We start from the raw sequence: 20,091 nt of genomic DNA on the forward strand, positions 1-20,091 counted from the left end.
GAATCATTATACCTTTAGGGCAAAATTTACATGAGTTCTGAAGCTTGCACAAGACCCAATGCATTGCTTAAGCCCTTCATATGGTATGTAAATGTGGCTTCATTAGTCCAGAGGGCTTTGTACTGGCATCTGTTTAACCTTTATTTGAATATCTATACTGTAGTACAGACTTGTTTGTTTTGGCTGAACAAAACCTGATTTTTGGCTTTATTGTATATTTTGATAGCTAAGCCAGTTTCTGCCTGAATAATGTTTGGTTTGTGTTTTACTCACTGGTGGAAGTTTAAAAATTAATGTTTGAAGATCTCCTCCCCTCTCTATCTATCTTCAATCAACACTCCAAGGTCCTGCATCTGAATCATAGAAATGTCGGGCTGGAAGGGACCTGGACATGTCAATGAATGCCCCTTTTTTTCCTGCAAAAATGCACTTAAAATAGGGCCTCAATTTTACGAGAATCAAGCCCCAAGTATCTAGTGCAGATTTTAGTTATCTGGATTATTATTATTTGTATTATCGTAGAGCCTAGGAGCCTAGTCATGGACCAGGGTCCCTTTGGGTTAGGCAACAAGGATTATTTGTTCTGTTCTGATTTTTTGCTGGCCTTAGTACTCAACTCTATTGTCTTTCATCCTTTCCCCAGGAGCTTGGGGAAGAGGTGAGCCTAGGGATAGTGAGGCCTTGTTGCTTTGTCATTATACCTGTTCTCGTGATCTGATGTGTAAGTTGTGGGGCAGTTGACCATTGAGGTGGAAGAGCAGCTTTACTATATGTTTTGAGTATTTACTGTGACAGTCTGCAAGGAGGCTATATCTCTTTGGGATTGTCCATGATGGTGGTGATGTGAGTGTTCGTATTCTGGAAGAGCAACTAGAGTGTAGGATGGGTGCCTGTTTGCAGTTTTATATATAAAAAACAGTGCAGCATCCTTTTAATCCTTAGGATGTGGCACTCTTACTCCCCATTAATCTAACTCTATCCATTAGATTATGTAGGGCATGCATACTTTTGTTTAAATTGACTGTCCTTTTTCTCCACATACAGGTACCGAGGACCAGACAGCTGGTGACATCTCCAAGTCCCATGGGCTCCTCTGATGGCAAGGTTCTTCCGCTCAATGTTCAGGTGGTCACCCAGCACATGCAGTCAGTCAAGCAGTCACCAAAGACTCCTCAGAATGTTCCAGCCAGTCCAGTTGGTGACCGTTCCGCCCGGCATCGTTACCCACAGATCTTACCTAAGCCAGCAAACACCAGTGCTCTCACCATCCGCTCGCCTACTACGGTGCTTTTCACCAGTAGCCCAATCAAGACAGTTGTGCCAGCTCCCCATGTAAATTCCTTAAACGTGGTAAAAATGACAGCAATATCTCTTGCCCCTAGCAGCAGTAGTGTACCCGTCAAACACACTACTTCATTGAACAGCAGTACAGGAGCAATGGAAGAATCGAGGACTGTTCCGCAGATTAAAAATGGGTCTGTTGTTTCACTTCAGTCTCCAGGATCCAAGACAAGCAGTGTTGTAGCTACACCTGCAGTTGAGATCAAAATGGAACCAGAAGCATTGCTGGATGAGAACCCAATACAGTGCCAAGAGAATTCTGATGTGTCTAAAGCTATAAAAGGAGCACCAGGCCTGCCTACTGCTCAAAGTAATCATTTTGAGGGAACAACCTTGAAAGGTTCCACTGAGAGCATCAGTGAAGTGAAAACAGTTAAGGGCTGTGATCAGAGACCTGAAGGAGCAAGGACCAAATATAAAGCTCGACCTAAAGAAATCATACCAGTTTCTTCAGCAGGCAATAATCAAAGCACTCTCACTCTCTCAGTTGCCACTCAAAACTTCTCCAACACCAGCATCAGTTCACCTCCTAGTGGTGATTCTACTATTAAAGATAAAACATGCACTAAAAGTCCAAGGAAGCGACTACCTTCTACGCTTCAGGAGTCCCAGGTACCACCTGTAAAGAAACCACTAGTGGGGCAGCTTTCAGCAGGTAGCATGGAAGGTCAAAAAGGAAGCAGTGTTAAGAAGGTTCAGAAGGTTGTATCATTAGCTAGAAATGACAGTGCTAGAGCACTTGCTCAAGTTCCTAGCAAGGTCACTATAAAAGTAAATTCTACAGCTTCAACACACTTAGTGACAAACTGTCCATTGAATTCCAACGTTATAAATACCAGTGATTCCACTTTGGGACAGCAGCTCACAGCCTCATCTCCAGATATAAAAGTAAAATTGGAAGGAAATTTGTTTATCTTAGAAAATGATTCAAAATCTGATGGCAGCTTTAATCCAAATGCATGGCAGCATATCACTAAAACCTCTGACTTTACATCTGTGAACGCTGAACAGCAGCAAGATATCAGTGTTATGACTATTGCAGGACAGTCTGGCTCTAATGATTTACAGGAATCTGGATGGGAGCCAGTGCACTGTGAAGGAATACAACAGGATACATACAGCCAGCAGTTACAGAGCCAGATCCAAGAATCAGCTTTGGGTCAAATACAAGCACAGTCCTCAAATCAGTTACCGTTACCTCTGCAGTCTGAGTTAAAAGAATTCGAACATACAGTCCCTCAATCAAACGAAAACTTCTTTTCATTTGATGATGACCTTACACAGGACAGCATTGTGGAGGAACTGGTGCTCATGGAGGAGCAAATGTCAATGAACAGTTCTCATCCTTATGGTAGTTGTCTGGGAATGGCACTGCAGAATCAGACAGCAGCTCAAGGAGCTCCAATGTCATCTCATCCAAGCAATACGCACTTCTACCATTCAATCCACAACAATAGCACTCCAATTCACACTCCCACACCTACCCCGACTCCCACACCTACCCCGACTCCGACCCCAACACCCACGTCAGAAATGATTGCTGGATCTCAGAGTGTGTCACGAGAGAGCCCATGCTCACGACTGGCTCAGACTACTCCTGTAGACAGTGCTCTGGGAAGTAGCCGGCATACACCCATTGGCACACCACATTCAAACTGCAGCAGCAGTGTCCCTCCTAGTCCCGTGGAATGCAGAAATCCTTTTGCATTTACTCCAATAAGCTCCAGTATGGCATACCATGATGCCAGCATTGTCTCAAGTAGCCCTGTGAAACCAATGCAGCGACCTATGGCTACTCACCCTGATAAAACCAAACTTGAGTGGATGAATAACGGGTACAGTGGAGTCACTAATTCATCAGTTTCAAATCATGGCATTCTTCCAAGCTATCAGGAGCTAGTGGAAGACCGTTTCAGGAAACCTCATGCTTTTGCAGTTCCTGGCCAGTCGTATCAGTCTCAGTCCCGGCACCATGATACTCACTTTGGTCGTGTGACTCCTGTGTCACCTGTATCACATCAGGGAGCCTCTGTAAATAGCACCAACAAGCAGGAAGGCTTTGCTGTTCCTGCCCCTCTTGACAACAAAGGAACAAGTTCCTCTCTCAATAACAGTTTCAGATGCCGGAGCGTAAGCCCTGCTGTCCATCGCCAGCGTAATCTTAGTGGAAGCACTGTCTATCCAGTTTCTAATATACCACGCTCTAACTTGACCCCTTTCGGAAGTCCAGTAACACCTGAAGTTCACAATGTGTTCACAAATATTCATGCAGACACTAGTGCCAATAATATAGCTCAAAGGAGTCAGTCAGTCCCTTTGACTGTCATGATGCAGACAGCCTTCCCGTCTCTTCAGAAACAAACAAACACTAAAAAAATAACAAATGTGTTGTTAAGCAAACTTGATTCTGATAGCGATGATGCAGTAAGAGGTTTGGGAATGAACAACATGCCTTCAAATTACACAGCGAGGATGAATCTCACTCAGATTTTAGAAACATCCACCACTTTTCCTAGTGCCAACCCACAAAATATGATCAATTCCAGCACTTCAGTTTATGAATTCCAAACACCAAGTTACCTCACAAAAAACAGCAGCACCGATCAGATCAGTTTTTCTTCTGGAGATAACCAAGCACAATCAGAAATTGGAGAACAGCAATTAGATTTCAGCAGCACTGTAAAAGACTTTTTAGGGGAAGACAATCTGCAAACCAACCAGCAGCTGGTGAATCAGGTGGTGTCAGATCTCAATAACGGTGCATCTGTCTTTTCCAGCGACATCAGGTTGTCTTCCGACCTCTCAGGCAGCATTAATGATCTGAATACTTTAGATACAAATCTACTGTTTGATCCAGGTCGTCAGCAGGGACAAGACGACGATGCTACACTGGAGGAGTTAAAGAACGACCCCTTGTTTCAACAAATCTGCAGTGAATCCATAAACTCAATGACTACATCAGGTTTTGAGTGGATGGAGAGTAAGGACCATCCTGCTGTTGAAATGTTGGGTTAAATTTGTTTAATAATATGTATGTAGCACACTGTATCTGAAAGACAGACGTATTGTATTTGTCTTAATGGAAGTGCCTCCTGCAGCAGAAACACTTGCTAAGAATTGTGGCATTTTTAAAAAAGAGTTTGCTGTACAAGTCGCTTATTCTTTAGCTGGGAATAGGCAGTCTTTTCAATTTTAAATAAATTTCTGAAGGCTATTGAAGAGCCAGTATTAGAATTTAAATTTTATAGGGTTCCCACTTAATAGCATTTCTTATTGTAGCAAAAATATATATACATAGTGATTGAAAACCAGCATTCACAACTTCAGGAGAGGTGTTGGGAGGGTTTTAAATCCAACTTACTTGTTACTAGAGATTCAGTACTTAGTACTGCCTGCTACTTCTGAGGAGATGTTTGATATTGGCCTGTGTTATTCAAGTCAGAAATGTGTGGGACCTGTAGACAAGTAGGTGGTTGATGAGAGAGAGGGGTTACAGCTTGATGTAGGGCATACAAGTGGTGTTGTCTCATTGAGCATTACCCAGAGCTGCAGTACTATGGTGAATCGTGAGGAATATGTGTGACACCATTTACATCTATGATGAAGGGCTAAGATAGGAGAAAATAATGGGAACGATCAAGGAAAGAGAAAAATGCACTAAAATTTTATTTTAAATATATATATTTAGTGTTTTTATCCATTGATATCCAGGACCTCACCTTAATGTTATTTTAGTTTTCACTTTAAATGTTGGATTTTAATATGAGTTTAAAATGCATGATAAAAGATTCTGAGCACTGAGGCTTAATAAAAGTAGACATATGTATATTAGAAAATGATAGTTACTGTTTTATTATTTATCAGAATTAGCGAAGGTGACATGACATTTGTTTTCTTTTTTCAGTAGAATGGCTGCATGAGCTTATTAAAATATTACTATGTTTAAGATTTGTTATTAAACCCATCTGTTCTAACCTAATGGGGAGTAGAGGAAGGTGTTTTTCCTCTGTATTTTTCAGTAGGCTGCCCCTTTCTGTGCCTCCTGAAAATAAAGAAGATGATAAAAATGTTCTGATATTGGCTGACAACTATTAAAAATAACTTTTATAGAGCCATAATGTTACCAGGCACTTTACAAACATGCAGCAAGACACATGAAGTCCTTGGGTAAAATTTTCAAAAGTGCTTATGTCCCATTGTCAAAACTGTATTAGGTACTAAGGATCCTAAATCTCATTGACAGTCAGTGAGATTTAGGCTCTTAAGTCATTTAGGTGCTTTAGAAAACTTTAACCCTTGTCATTAAAAGTAAAAGAAGAATTTGAGTGTTGTAAAAATCTCTAATGATGAATAAAGAAAAGAAACTTAACCATCCAAGGTCCTAATGCTACAAAGGGGATCTGCACAGGCAAACTCTGACTCCCATGTGGAGTGTCACAGATGCCAGGCAGGCAAATCACTTTGTAGTATTGTTCCTGGAGCTTTGTAAGGGGTTTGTTGTTTCTCCTATGGACTGATGACATCAGTAGAACTTAAAGCAGGGTGTCACATTAGAGGGTTGTTAGGTTATCAGCTCATGTAGGAGAGAGGCAGAATGCCGCCATCTAGATTGGGCAAATGAGGAAGAGAGGACCAGATTTTCAGCTCTTGAAATGTATTTTTTCAATTTCGTGGTTCTTGAAATGTATTTTGGTAATTTCTTGCATTTCTGCTAATGATCTGAAATCTTCAGTATTTGGTTTTGACAGCATTCGTTGCCATGGTGCTGCTCACTAGCACTCCAGCTGCTAGCACATCATTGCTTCTCCTGGTCCCTGGGATCAAAGCCCTGAAGTAAGGCAGCCCCCAGCCCGTGAGCTCGTCTGATGAAGGACAAACAGTTGTGCCATACTGCAGCACCTGATCCCACGGGCAGCAGACCACAGAGAGAGTTCATGCCCCTCCTCAGGCAGACTCCTTTTGTTTTCTTAAGAGAGGCTTGCAAATTTTTTCAAGTTTGTGGGGGAGGTATTATTATAGGGTAAGCTTTGGGTTGATTATTTCCATGTTCTGTTGATTTCTACCAAGAAGTACACATTAGAGCCATTTCCCTTTTTGAAAGAAGTTGCCCAAGGCGGATCTTGAACTGATGTCTTTTGAGATGCTCAGTGCATCGCAAATCTGATCCTGTATCAAGTGCCAGCACCACTGTGCATATGGCAACCCTGCACTTCCAGCAGGCCTGACATGGGGGGATGACAAGGGAAGGCACATACAGGAGGGAACATCTGCACTGGTATTACGGTGTTCTATGTACGTGCATGGCGTTCTTCCCTTGCCTTGGTGCTGCTGGCACTGCACAGTAGCTCAGTCTAACTAGTCCCCTCCAAATTCTTATGTTCTAAGAACATTTCTCAGCAAAGTTAAAGTAAATTTAAAAACTGGCTTTTTCTAAATTATGCAGCCATCACCGAAGGTTTTTAAATGCAAACGCCACATGGGGGCCTGGCAGAAAATTTTCCTTTAACTTAATTAGCAGGCAAATAGGAGTACTATTTAATCAGTGGATTTAAGGCAAATGTGTGTTTAATTCAATAAGGATTCATTAAATTACCACACATAGGGGTAAAACATTTTCACTTCAATAAATGGTGCTAGGCTAGCTCACAGCTTTGTATATTGGTATGTATTAGTTTATTGGAGTTCATGTGTTTGCTGTTATAATTAATAATCTGTTAGATCCCTGTTCTTAGTGCTAGTTACTTCTTTACTGTACATTGAGACAGAGCACTACTGCACACCAAAGTATGCAATACCCAAAGGAAAACTCTGTGATTCTAACTAATGGAAGCCTGTCTGTGTCAGATACTCCAAAAATAATAATTTGAGACAGTTCTGACCCCTTGTTTACATTACTGGCTTCCTACTATGAGAAAATAATGAAATTATTTTGATAGCATATTTTGCTAAAGTATAAAGACTAGTGAATTTGTACCCCATGTACAGTATTGCAGCAAACACTTTAAATTTGGTTGGTTAGTCCAGCAAACTTTCTGGGGTTCATATATTGCACTAAATTTCTGTTGAACCTGTGGCAGGCACGTTCCTTAGGATAAATGCAACCAATACGGCCCACAGATAAAAACTTTTTAATGTGTTTCATTATTAAAAGGCAAAATGTCATAAAAATGACAGATGAAGTTGTCTTATGTAGCAATGTGCATTGATCTCAATGAGATATTTCTATTTCTTATTCTCTTACGTGAGAATATTACAGCAGGAAGAAATTAAGTTTAGTTTGCTTCACCATGTTAATACATGATCACAAGATGTGCATGAGTGTTATTGACTTATCTTGTACAGTACTAGGTATATTCCTGTAACCACTTTATTTTTTTTATTCTTTTGCTGTATTGAAACTGGTTCCGTGTTAACCAGGCAAGCATAGTTATTCACAAGTAATTTACTTTTTTATGTTTACTAAATTAGCTTAGTTATTGTTGAATATGTTCCTTTCTTGGATTATTTTTTATTGTTCTGGTGTTGAAAAACATTTTTGTACCATTTTATCATGATAAGAATTCATGAAGTAAAGAATTTGCAAATAATTGCGATAAGCACTGACTTCTGAACTGAAAAGAAGGAAAGCATTTCTTGTGCAGTGCATCTGAGGTTCATATAATAGTCTTGTACTATACTGTGCTTTCTTTGCTGCACCATAAGGAAAGAAATATCCCTGTTCTACATTTTCATTTAGTGCAGGAAATCCGATTCCCCGCCCCCAGTGTTTTGTTGTCTGTTGTACTGCTGAAACTACAGTAGTTGAATATTGCAGTAGCATTTCAGTTATTTTTTTTATTGAAAGTGCTCAAAAATTGTTTTTTAAATGTTTTCAAAAACAATAAAAACATTTTATATTAAACTGTCTTGTTGAGCGTTTTCTTAGCAATCATATGGGAAGGTACATTGATGTTGACAAAATAAGGACCTTTCTGATTTGTATAAAGCAGGTCTCTAAACTATCCAGTCACATCTTAAAGCCCTGATCCTGCAAAGATTTATAGTTTACAGTCTTACCTTTTAACACATGGATTGTCCCAATGAGATCAATGAGACTAGCTCATGTGCTTAAAATTAAGCATGTGCCTAAATCTTTGCAGGATCGGGACCTTAATTTGCACTCTGAGTTCTCTTGAATGCAACAGAACAATAAATACCATAGAGCTTTTTTGTAAGCATTTTGCTCCATGTTACATGTCCAATACAGATGTTAAACCAGAGGAATGGAAGGCAGTAAATGTTGCTGTATTTTTAAAAGACACTGAGGAGATCCAGGGAATTAAAAGACCAGGTAAACCTTAATCTGAACCTGGTGAACGGGTAGAAGTTGAAATGTTCAAATAAGTCTAACTACCGTGGCTCCTGCAAGGGAAGAACATGTCAGTAAAATAGTGAATAAAGAACAGGAATTCAGTTAGACTTTTAAAAGGCAGTTGACAAAGTTCCGAAGAGGTTACTAAAGAAATCTAAGTAGTCAAGGTGTGAGAGAGAAAGTACTGTCATGGATTAGAAACTTGCTAAACCAGAAAACAAAGAGCAGGAATATATGATCAGTTTTCATCATGTCAGAAAGTTAACGGTGGAGTGCAACTAGGTTATATACTGGGTCCAATGTAGTTCAGTGTATTAATGCTCTGAAAAAGGAGGCAAGCAGTGAGATGGCAAAATCTGATGAGGACAAATCTAGATAATTTTGCATTAAGATTTGAGAAGATTATGAGAAATGTCAGGGACTTGAGTAAAATGGGTGAATGGGCAGCACAAAGAAAGATGAAATTCAATGTCAACAAATGCAAAGTGACTTGCCTATGGAAAAAGACCTGGGCATCGTTGTGAACAGCTCACTGAAGATCTCTTCTCGATGTACCGCAACAATAAAAAATGCAAATAAAATATTAGGATGTACAAGGAATGGGATAGAGAATAATACTGGGAATTATAGTGCCATTCTAGAAATCAGTGGTGTGCACTCATCTGGAATAATGTTCAGGTCTGGTCACCCCATGTAAGAAAAGATAAAACAGAAGTGATATTAAAAACGTGGAGAGACTGAAAAAGACTGGGACCTTTGGAGATGCATAAGAAGAGACATAACAGTAATCAAAAGAAGGAATGGCATAGAGAAGGTAGAGGGGAATCTCCTGTTTACTCCTTCTCATAGTGCAAGAACAAGGGGACTTTCAATAAAATTGAAGGGGGGGATTCAAAATTAATAAAAGGGAAATATTATTTCACAGACTCTGTAACTCATTGCCACATAGTACTGAAGCCAAGAGCTTAGCAGGCTTCAAAAAGGAGTTTCACATGTATATGAATAATAAGAATATTCAGCATAAACATTAAGCAATAGCTTTGGAAAGGATATAAACCTATAACCTTTGGGCCATAAGCTAACCTTTAACTTGGTTTAGTAGGAAGTTTTGCTGGGGGCAGGTTATCTGTCTCACACCTACCTACAACAGGGTTTCTTTCACCAAAGAAGCTGAAGCTGGCCACTTTCAGACAGAATACTGGACTAGCTGGGCCCCTGTTCTGATCCAGCATGGTAATTCCTGTGTTCCTAAATGAGAAACATGGCTTGACAGGATACTAGATATATTAAGGGGATTGGTTTTCAAGGTGGGCCCTCCCCCCAATTTTATATTTTTGCAGGTATGTATATATTTCAAAGTACCTCTCAAATTGCTAACTACCAGCTTTCATTAGATATCCTACAAGGTAGAGTTTGCATCATTCACCCAAGACTTGGCTACCATAAATTCCCACCCTAGGACCCTTTCGTCCCCAACTTTAGCTCCTATATTCTAGAGACATTCCCACCTACTTTATATTGAGGGTAGCATTTGAGGGCTTGTCTTCACTGTGGAGTTAACTTGGTCTCTTGCTTGGGTGTTGTCCCTGACTGGCTCCCATCCACACACACAAACCTCTGACCCAAGTGTGTTCATGCTTTACACCTACGGGAGCTGTCTTGTCCTGGAGTACTGTTTACATTTGGGCTGGTAACTGATCCACTTTGCACTGTGGATGCAGGCTAAACTACTCCAGTGGCTTCCCATAATTCTCCCTATGTGCCCAAAAGGACAAACAAATTCTCCCACAATTCACTGGGAAAAAATCATAGCCCAGCATAGCTTACTGCAGCACAAAGAACCATGGGTATGTCCCAAACAATTCCCAACATCTCACATGAGTGAGCATAGTACCAAGGTGGATGCAGTTGAGTGGGATGCACTCAAGTATGACATTGCAGTATGTCCACTCTCACCTGGGCAAGGCCAACCTCGGTGTTCCCACCTGAATGCTGACTACTCCTGCTCTGATGAGTTAAGAGGAATTCATCTACAGCTTCCTGCAGGGGCCCCAATACGCTGACATGGGTAACAGTAGAATCTTGCCACTCTGTCACACATAGAATCATAGAATCATAGAATATCAGGGTTGGAAGGGACCCCAGAAGGTCATCTAGTCCAACCCCCTGCTCAAAGCAGGACCAATTCCCAGTTAAATAATCCCAGCCAGGGCTTTGTCAAGCCTGACCTTAAAAACCTCTAAGGAAGGAGATTCTACCACCTCCCTAGACCTCCATGGTCTAGAGTTCAATTTGGATAAATAAAATGACATTGAACAAAGGAAAATCTGGGATGAATGTTTCTAACAGTAAAGTGTAGTAAGTGATGAAATATCTGAAATCTTCAAGGGACTAAAAAAAACAGCACTAATCTGAACTGTACTCTTCAAAAAATATAACCATTGTTTTTGAGTAGTGGTTAGAGAGGCAAGATGAAACTTGTGAACACTTAAAGATACATATAACTTGTTATCTCTGCAAGGTTACTTATGGTTTTATTATGTCTTTTGAGTTTGTTAAGGCTCAGTTCTTCCCTGCATTTCCTGTTCAGCTTGTCAGAGATCCAGTTTTACTAACTGTACCTGTTTTCTGAACTCATGCATGGCATAGGTGAAATCAGCACAGACTGAGGATCGATTTAAAATGTAAGGTGCTAAAGATACTGCATTCTCATTCCTGGAGTTTCCAGCATTTCAACAACCGCAGTGAACAGTTGGTTTGAAATGTAACACACTGTTACTTGCTGGCATTTTGTAATTATGGTATAGCTATCGCATTTTGTTTCCGTTATTAGAATGCATGTGAAGTATAGAGGTTGTTACGGCAGCTTGTTGAATTATATTAGAGGAGGGATGTCTTGTTCTACTCTGACAAATGTATTTTATATCTTTTGAAATACAAGAGATGAAAAAACACAAAGTCAAAACTGACCTCTGTCCAGATAGCTTAATAACTTTCAAATTTACCGTTATAAACTCCTTAATGCTTCTATCTATAAAATTATATTTTAAATACAAGTAACTCCTTTCTGCTATTAATGTCTTCTCTCTCCTCATTCCCCTTCATCTCAGTGCAGTTTCTGACACTGCAGACTACTCCATCCTCATGGAACATTTGTATATCTAAGCAAGCACCTTCAGTTTCTCTGCAGTCATGGGTCCACTCATAACTATCCCATTTCTCTTTTCCATCCCTGTGCAATAGCTTTTTCGCTGTCTTGTCTGTGGAGTCATCATTCTTGGCCCTCTGAACTATTTCTCTTTCCGCTACCTTATTTCTAATAAACTACCACTTTTATACTCAACTGCATGTAACTTTTGACCTCCGTCCAGACTTTTTGTGACCAAATAAACTAGTGACTTCATCACAGTTTATTTCAGTTAATTGTCTCCCAGTTAGAAGAGCAGCATCCTGAAACACAACTCCATCTCTCCTATCTCCCTCCTTCACAACTTGTATGCAGAGTTGTTGTAGCCTTGTCGGTCCCAGGATATTAGACAGACAAGTGGGTGAGGTAATATCTTTTATTGAACCAACGTCTGTTGGTGAAAGAGACAAACTTTTGAGCTACATGGAGCTCTTCTTCAAGTCTGTGGAGCTCAAAAGTTTGTCTCTCTCACCAACAGACATTGGTTCAATAAAAATATTACCTCACCCACCGTGTCTCTGTGAAGTTCATAACCTTGGTAATTCTGGGCAACTCCCTACACCCTACCTCTGCTGAAAACGTCATCAATTTCTTCATCCCTCTTCAGCTGGAGTAGCTCAGTTCCCTTCTATGATGTCGCAATGTCTCAGCTATCAGAGTCCAGCGTCTGCCAAATGCCACTGCCCAATGTCTCACCCATGCAAAAAAGTGTGACCACATTACTCCCATCATCTAACAACTCCACTGATTTCCCACTCCTCTTGGAATCTAGTCCACAACCGTTGTGTTGTTTTAGAAATATTTTCAAATTAATACAAAAATTAACATCCCTCCCAAAGCAGAGATTTTCAACCTGGGGACCGCAAATTCCTGGGGGTCCACAGACTGCCTAAGATTTTCAAAGAGGTCCACACTTCCATTCAAAATTGTTTAGGGGTCCACAAATGAAAAAAAGGTGAAAACCACTGCCCTAAACTAATTTGAAAAGTCCCTCTGACATTTTTTATTTGAAAAAGAGGAGACCCATTGGGCCTCCAAACATGCAGCTTTGTAATAGGTGCCCTATTTGCACATGCAGAAAGCCATCTTTGCATGCACCAAGCAGGCAGGCAGGCAAATATGTGCCCTCTGTATACAATTATGTGTTTTTGTGCTTGCCATTGGCTGCAGCAGCAAATATTCTGGATGCTAGTGTAGAGACCTTGGGTAATAAGACAGTTGATACACAGGCCCTTTAAAAATTGTGTGTGGTGCAGTAGGTCTATAGATACCTTGTTACTAGGGAGGTGAATATAATGCAAAGTAAATATGAAAATAACATACCCCTAGTTATATGAGGAGTTTCTTCGAAAAGAGCATTATGGACTAATAATCAGACAGGGCTTCAGGATTCCCTGAGGGGAATCTGAAATCGAAGACAATGCCAAAGAAAACAAAAGTGGAGTCTGATAACTAATTACACCTTCCTTGTTTCGTTCTTCTATTTTTTTCCTGACTGGGACCTACAGGGTAATTTCCAAAACATGCTTGTTTTCCACAGAGTAAAACTGGAGAGTAAGGTGTTCCCATGAGTCAGGAGTGTAACAAAACAAAAACTCTTTGTAAAAGTTGATTTAATATTTTGATTAATATGATTGATAGCAAAATCCAATGTTTTATAAACTTTAAATTTTCAAAGATAATTATCCACAACTTGTTGCTAACCTACATTAAAAGGAACTTTTTTGATTATACAAAGTGGCCAAAATGTAGGAATAAATGCATGTTAATCACAATCCTGCGATCAGAGCTGGGCAGGTGGACCCTCAAGCCTACCTGGATCCAGCTGCAGAATTGAGGCCTAAATATGTTTGATCCTGAAGCCCTAAAGCTTGGTAAAATTAGTTCTGACAATAGTATTTTCACGTAAGGCATTAAAAATCCCTTTCACAAATGACTCTGCTGTATTTTTAAGAAGTATATTCTGGTTGTCTTCTATTGGAGGGACTAAACATAGGCGGTTCTGAGCACCCCCTGCAATGTCTCTCAGCTTCAACTGACTTTATCAGGAGTTGAGGTGGCTTAACACCTGTAATTTGTAAAGGTTCTTCAGTATAATCAGTTTGATGGCTAACACACAACAAACTTTTCACCATTTGAGAGAGTGTTTTGGTTTTTTGAATACTCTAGCCTATTCTAAAAAAGAAAGAAAGAGAAAAGAAGAAACAAAGTAAGCTTTTGATCCAGGCATCTTTTAGCTGCAGTGGATTGAACATTAGGGTTCATTTTTCAAAAGGGCACTTCACAAACAACAAAAGAAAAAGTTAGACAATAAGCCCCAATCCTGCAGAACCTTAAGCATATATGTAACTTCATTCTTGTTATTCCTACTGAAGTGCTTAAATGTTTGCAGAAGTACAACGAGAGTTTACAGTGTTACATTTTCATAGCAAAAGTCCTTCTTTCTGGTATAAGCAATCAGGAATGAATGACTCTGTTCTAAAGTTTAAAAGTAGGCCTCAGGTACTGTAGCTTAGCCAAATAGCATAGCATAGCCAAGTCATTATAGGCATAGTAGTATTACCTATACTTATGCCTTCAGTTGCTGCTGCCAACTGAGTACTAGGCTCTATTCTATTCAAGTTCATACCACCTTCATCCTTGTAGCATCTGAGCGCCTTCTAATAGTGCATTAGGTACGGTGACCACCTGTCCCTTATTTGATTTGTCTCATAGGGTGACTACCTGTCCCTTAACAATTTTGAACATTAAGTTGAAGTTTATGATAATTGCATTGTATACTTGAGGACAATAGAAATGTACACTGGAGAGAAGAATATATGATATACTAAGAGAAATGGTGCTTCCCTAAAATGTCCCTTAAAATAAAGAATTGCCATGGGATAAGAGCAGTCATGGGATAAGAGGGAAGGTTCTCTCATGGATTGGTAACTGGTTAAAAGATAAAAGAAAAGGAGTACTTGTGGCACCTTAGAGACTAACACATTTATTTGAGCATAAGCTTTCGTGAGCTACAGCTCACTTCATAAGCTTTCGTGAGCTACAGCTCACTTCATCCGATCCAATGAAGTGAGCTGTAGCTCACGAAAGCTTATGCTCAAATAAATGTGTTAGTCTCTAAGGTGCCACAAGTACTCCTTTTCTTTTGCGAATACAGACTAACACGGCTGCTACTCTGAAATCTGGTTAAAAGATAGGAAACAAAGGGTAGGAATAAATGGTCGGTTTTCAGAATGGAGAGAGGTAAATAGTGGTGTCCCCCAAGGATCTGTACTGGGCCCAGTCCTATTTAACATATTCATAAATGATCTGGAAAAAGGGGTAAACAAGGAGGTGGCAAAATTTGCAGATGATACAAAACTACACAAGATAGTTAAGTCCCTGGCAGATTGCGAAGAGCTACAAAAGAATCTCACAAAACTGTGTGAGTGGGCAACAAAATGGCAGATGAAATTTAATGTTGATAAATGCAAAGTAATGCACATTGGAAAACATAATCCTAACTATACATATACAATGATGGGGTCTAAATTAGCTGTTACCACTCAAGAAAGAGATCTTGGAGTCATTGTAGATAGTTCTCTGAAATCATCCACTCAATATGCAGTGGCAGTCAAATAAGTGAACAGAATGTTGGGAATCATGAAAGGGAAGGATAATAAGACATAAAATATCATATTGCCTCTATGTAAATCCATGGTACGCCCATACCTTGAATACCGCGTGCAGATGTGGTCGCCCCATCTCAAAAAAGATATATAGGAATTGGAAAAGGTTTGGAAAAGGGCAACAAAAATGATTAGAGGTATAGAACGGCTTCCTTATGAGGCGAGATTAATAAGACTGGGACTTTTCAACTTGGAAAAGAGGCGACTAAGTGGGGATATGACAGAGGTCTATAAAATCATGAGTGGTATGGAAAAAGTAAATAAGGAAGTGTTATTTACTCCTCATAATACAAGAACAAGGGGCCACCAAATGAAATTAATAGGTAGCAGGTTTAAAACACAAGAAAGTATTTTTTTCACGCAACACACTGTCAACCTCTGGAACTCCTTGCCAGAGTGTGTTGTGAAGGCCAATACTATAACGGGGTTCAAAAGGGAGCTAGATAGATTCATGAAAGATAGGTCCATCAATGGCTGTTAGCCAGGATGGGCAGGAATGGTGTCCCTAGCCTCTGTTTGCCAGAAGCTGGGATTGGGTGACAGGGCATGGATTACTTTATGATAACCTGTCTGTTCATTCCCTTTGGGGCACCTGCCATTGGCCACTGTCAGAGGACAGGATACTGGGCTTGATGGACCTTTGGTCTGACCCAGTATGGCCATTCTTATGTCCCATATTGATCATGTAGTTTCCCCTTCTTTCCACCAACAAAGGTGGCCACCCAAGTGTTAGGTGATGTAGCTAGTCATGGTTACAGGGCTAGCTGCGCCTCTGTCCCCTTTGTGGTCTCTCTGAGTGTACCCCTCAGGTGTCAGGCCTGATGCCTTTACCCCTCCTGGGGTGGAATTCCACAATTTTCTCACTTCTAGATCATGTCTAAATTGTCCCATAGTTCAGACTGTGGGGGTGTGAATAGTTGTGTACACCAAAGTGCTGGGCTGTAACTCCCCTATGTGGACAATGCAGGTGTGAACTAAAGGTACCTATTTTGCTTTAATGTGGTCCTAGTTGAAGAGGACTAGGTTAATGAGAAGTAGGCCGCTGCAACATCCATATCCATTAGGGGGAAACACAGCACAGCATTTTGGGGCACACAGCTATTCCTACTGCCCTAGTCTACACTGTTCAGCAGTGTAGACAAGCCCCTAGACTGGGCCCTGGACTGCAGTACCCAGTGTATCAACCCTGTTTACCCAACAGGTCTGACCTGGTTTGGCAACTGCAGTTCTTCCCTTTGGGAGTTTGTGACCACTGGTGTATGTATCATGACTGGACAGGTGTTGTAAAACCAGAATATTGTTTTTTCTCACAGTAGAGACAAAGCATAAGTGAGAGATAAGTATTTTACAACAACAAATAGACCACACACATTGCTAATTTACCTAAGACTTACCATCCCCTGATAATAACTTAGGCAGGCCTTATTTCTTCTAGCCCCAATGAGTTACTGTGAGTCTATTTTCTCAATACAGTTCCCGAACAAGTTCCTCCTCCTAGGGGAGAGAGAGAGAGAGAGAGTCCCTTATACTCCAACCAGAGTTCCTTTGTTCTTGTCAGTTCCCAGGCTTTTAGCCTGTTTGTCAAAATCAGTTAGGTAGACTTGATTGAGGGTCAAGCCAGTCTCCTCAGAGCCTCTGGCTCTGCCATTGTCCTGTAACAACCCTCAAGGGCTTGTTGAGGGGTGGTGTATCTTGAGCTGTTCTTCCATTCTTGCTTGCCTTTCCTTATAGCCTACTATTAAACCAAAGCAATATAGTCATACAATAAATACCTCAATAACCAGGGTAAACATACAGAATTCATAAATCATTTCAGAGCAGCTCCACTTCTTCACAAGTAACATGTCACATGGTTCTTTTTTCTTCCCTGCCCAGGGAGAAATTGTGTGAGGATTTTTTTTTAAATGTAATATATGTACAGTATTCCATGTATTTTTATTAATGAAGGTAAGTCGAAGGAGTTCACCTTTGCACTTGGAGCTGAGGTTGAGGTGGTTCATAGTTCGTACAGATATCTTGGAGCAGCCCTCAAGAAAGCTTTGTCTCCTATACAGATGAGCATTACCCTTGCGGTAGAGAGCTGCACTGTGCCTGAGGAATTGAACTGTCGACTACAGTTCTCACCCTAGAACTTTACATGATCCTTTAGATCAGTGTTTCTCAATGACCAGTCCATGGACTGGCACCAGTCCTGGAGATCTCCCTGGCACAGTTTAGGAAAGCAGCAAGCCAGTCCCTGTTATAAAATAGGTTGAGAAACACTGCTTTAGATTTCCTGGGATCAGGCCATTGAGCATCTTGAAGATAAGGGCTGAGACCCTGAACTTGACTCAATATTTTATGGGAAATCAACAAGAAGAGTGGAGGACAGGTTTGGTATGCATTTCGTAGCCAGTGCAGATGCACTGCAGCATCCTTTACTAGCTGTAGTTTTCTAAGAATTGATAATCAAGTAGGTAGCATTGCTATAATTGAGTTGGGAGACAAAGGTGTGTATTACTGAGCCCATGTCCTCATTCTCAAAGATGGGATGTAACCACCTAGGTAGCTGTTGTAGATGATGCCTTACTGCAGATACTGCTATGTAAGAGCTTTGTGTCAGTGAGAAATCCAGGAGTACTCCTAAAATGTGGACTGAATTGGCCAGTTGTGGTTGTTTATCTTCAACCAAAAGAGACTGCACTGTAGCTTAAAAATCCTCAGAGAATTTTCCTCTGCCAACTGACCTCTGACTTTCTTGCCCAGGCTCAGCTTCAACCCACTATTCTTCTTCATCTGTGCTCTGATCTTGACCAAATACTGGACTAGCTTGTTGACAGTAGAGTTGTCATATGTTGTAAAGGACAGATAGAACTGTGTCCTCTCTGGTATTTGCGGCACTTGAGTCCATTATTTCTCGCCAGTTTTCCTAATAGCTGCATGTAGATGGTTAATAAGAATGGAGAAAGAATAGATTCTTGTGCGACTCTACAGGTCAGGGGTCCGGTGGCCACACCATTACAACTCGAACGATGTCAGACACAGTTAGTGGGATCCATCTTCTCATATCCTTTTTTTGTTGTTGTTTGTAGTGTGGATGGGAAAACATACATCTATATCTGTATTGTAGCCTAAACTACCATGTTATAAACTAGGCTCCTAGGACCCTTACACCTTCCCCTTGGCTACAAACTTCTTCTTCTTAGTTTTCAGATTAGCCGCCATGTTAGTCTGTATTCACAAAAAGAAAAGGAGTACTTGTGGCACCTTAGAGACTAACAAATTTATTTGAGCATAAGCTTTCGTGAGCTACAGCTCACTTCATCGGATGCATTCAGTGGAAAATACAGTGGGGAGATTTATATACATAGAGAACATGAAACAATGGGTGTTACCATACACACTGTAACGAGAGTGATCAATTAAGGTGAGCTATTACCAGCAGGAGAGCGGGGGTGGGGAGGACCTTTTGTAGTGATAATCAAGGTGGGCCATTTCCAGCAGTTGACAAGAACATCTGAGGAACAGTGGGGGGAGGGAGGGAAATAGCTCATTCTTAATCTTTCCCTGTTTGCTATAGAGGATGTTGATCAGGTAGTTCCGCAGTTTCTCCAACCCCTCAGACAGAGACAAACACCTACAAGATCTCTATCAAGCTTTCTTACAACTACAATACCCACCTGCTGAAGTGAAGAAACAGACTGACAGAGCCAGAAGAGTACCCAGAAGTCACCTACTACAGGACAGGCCCAACAAAGAAAATAACAGAACGCCACTAGCCATCACCTTCAGCCCCCAACTAAAACCTCTCCAACGCATCATCAAGGATCTACAACCTATCCTGAAGGACGACCCATCACTCTCATAGATTTGGGAGACAGGCCAGTCCTTGCTTACAGACAGCCCCCCAGCCCCACAGAGCTGTGATAATCAATTCCTGACATAACCAAGCTCAACTCTCTCCAGACCCTGGGGAAATAAGATACATTTTGAAACACTTTGTTTGAAAAGCTGTGTGCATGCAGTTGAATTATGTATAACTGTGTTTATGAACAAAAAGTTGACAGGACTTGTTTAGATTTCTACAGCATGGGGAATGCAAATTAGGAACAGGTGCTTGAAAGAGCAGAACATTCTTTACTGCTGGATACAAAGACCCTTGATTTACAAAAGTATTGGAGATGAGCTGGCAAAGAGAGACTCAGAAGGGGCTCAGTCTATAAATAAACTTTTGAATAAAAGTTTGGAGCGGTGCACGCAAATAAACTTTTGAAATCAGCAAAACCACTTGCAAGGGTGAGCCTTGACTGTGGCTGCCTCTGAGAGCCCAAAATCCTAATCCTAGATACATGAACAGAGAATCAGTGAGAGTAGCCACCACTGGATATCATTTCAGTGGTGGCACATCCAGAAGGTGCCGCTTTGAATTTTTAATTATACTGTTTATAACATTACTGACTCAAAAGGTAGCTATAAATGCAGTGAAGTATTTTAATTTCTACTATTTTGTATTTCCCGTATCTGACATAATACTTACAGAAAAGTTTTAATGTTTTAAAAATACT

The 20,091-nt window shown here is 40.6% G+C and overlaps 1 protein-coding gene across 1 annotated transcript in view; it reads left to right on the forward strand.

Annotated features, from left to right (window-relative positions):
• Positions 1 to 8,242, forward strand: part of RFX7 (regulatory factor X7) — a 119,120-nt gene extending 110,878 nt beyond the window's left edge. Inside the window, exon 9 of the mRNA XM_084640804.1 lies at positions 1,045 to 8,242. Coding sequence (XP_084496930.1) covers positions 1,045 to 4,356 — 3,312 coding nt within the window. The 3' untranslated portion in view covers positions 4,357 to 8,242. The remainder of the gene's footprint in view (positions 1 to 1,044) is intronic.
• The last annotated feature ends 11,849 nt before the right edge of the window (positions 8,243 to 20,091 follow it).

This window comes from Lepidochelys olivacea (genome assembly GCF_965140295.1).
Source record: "Lepidochelys olivacea isolate rLepOli2 genome assembly, chromosome: 10".
Classification (NCBI taxonomy): domain Eukaryota; kingdom Metazoa; phylum Chordata; order Testudines; family Cheloniidae; genus Lepidochelys; species Lepidochelys olivacea.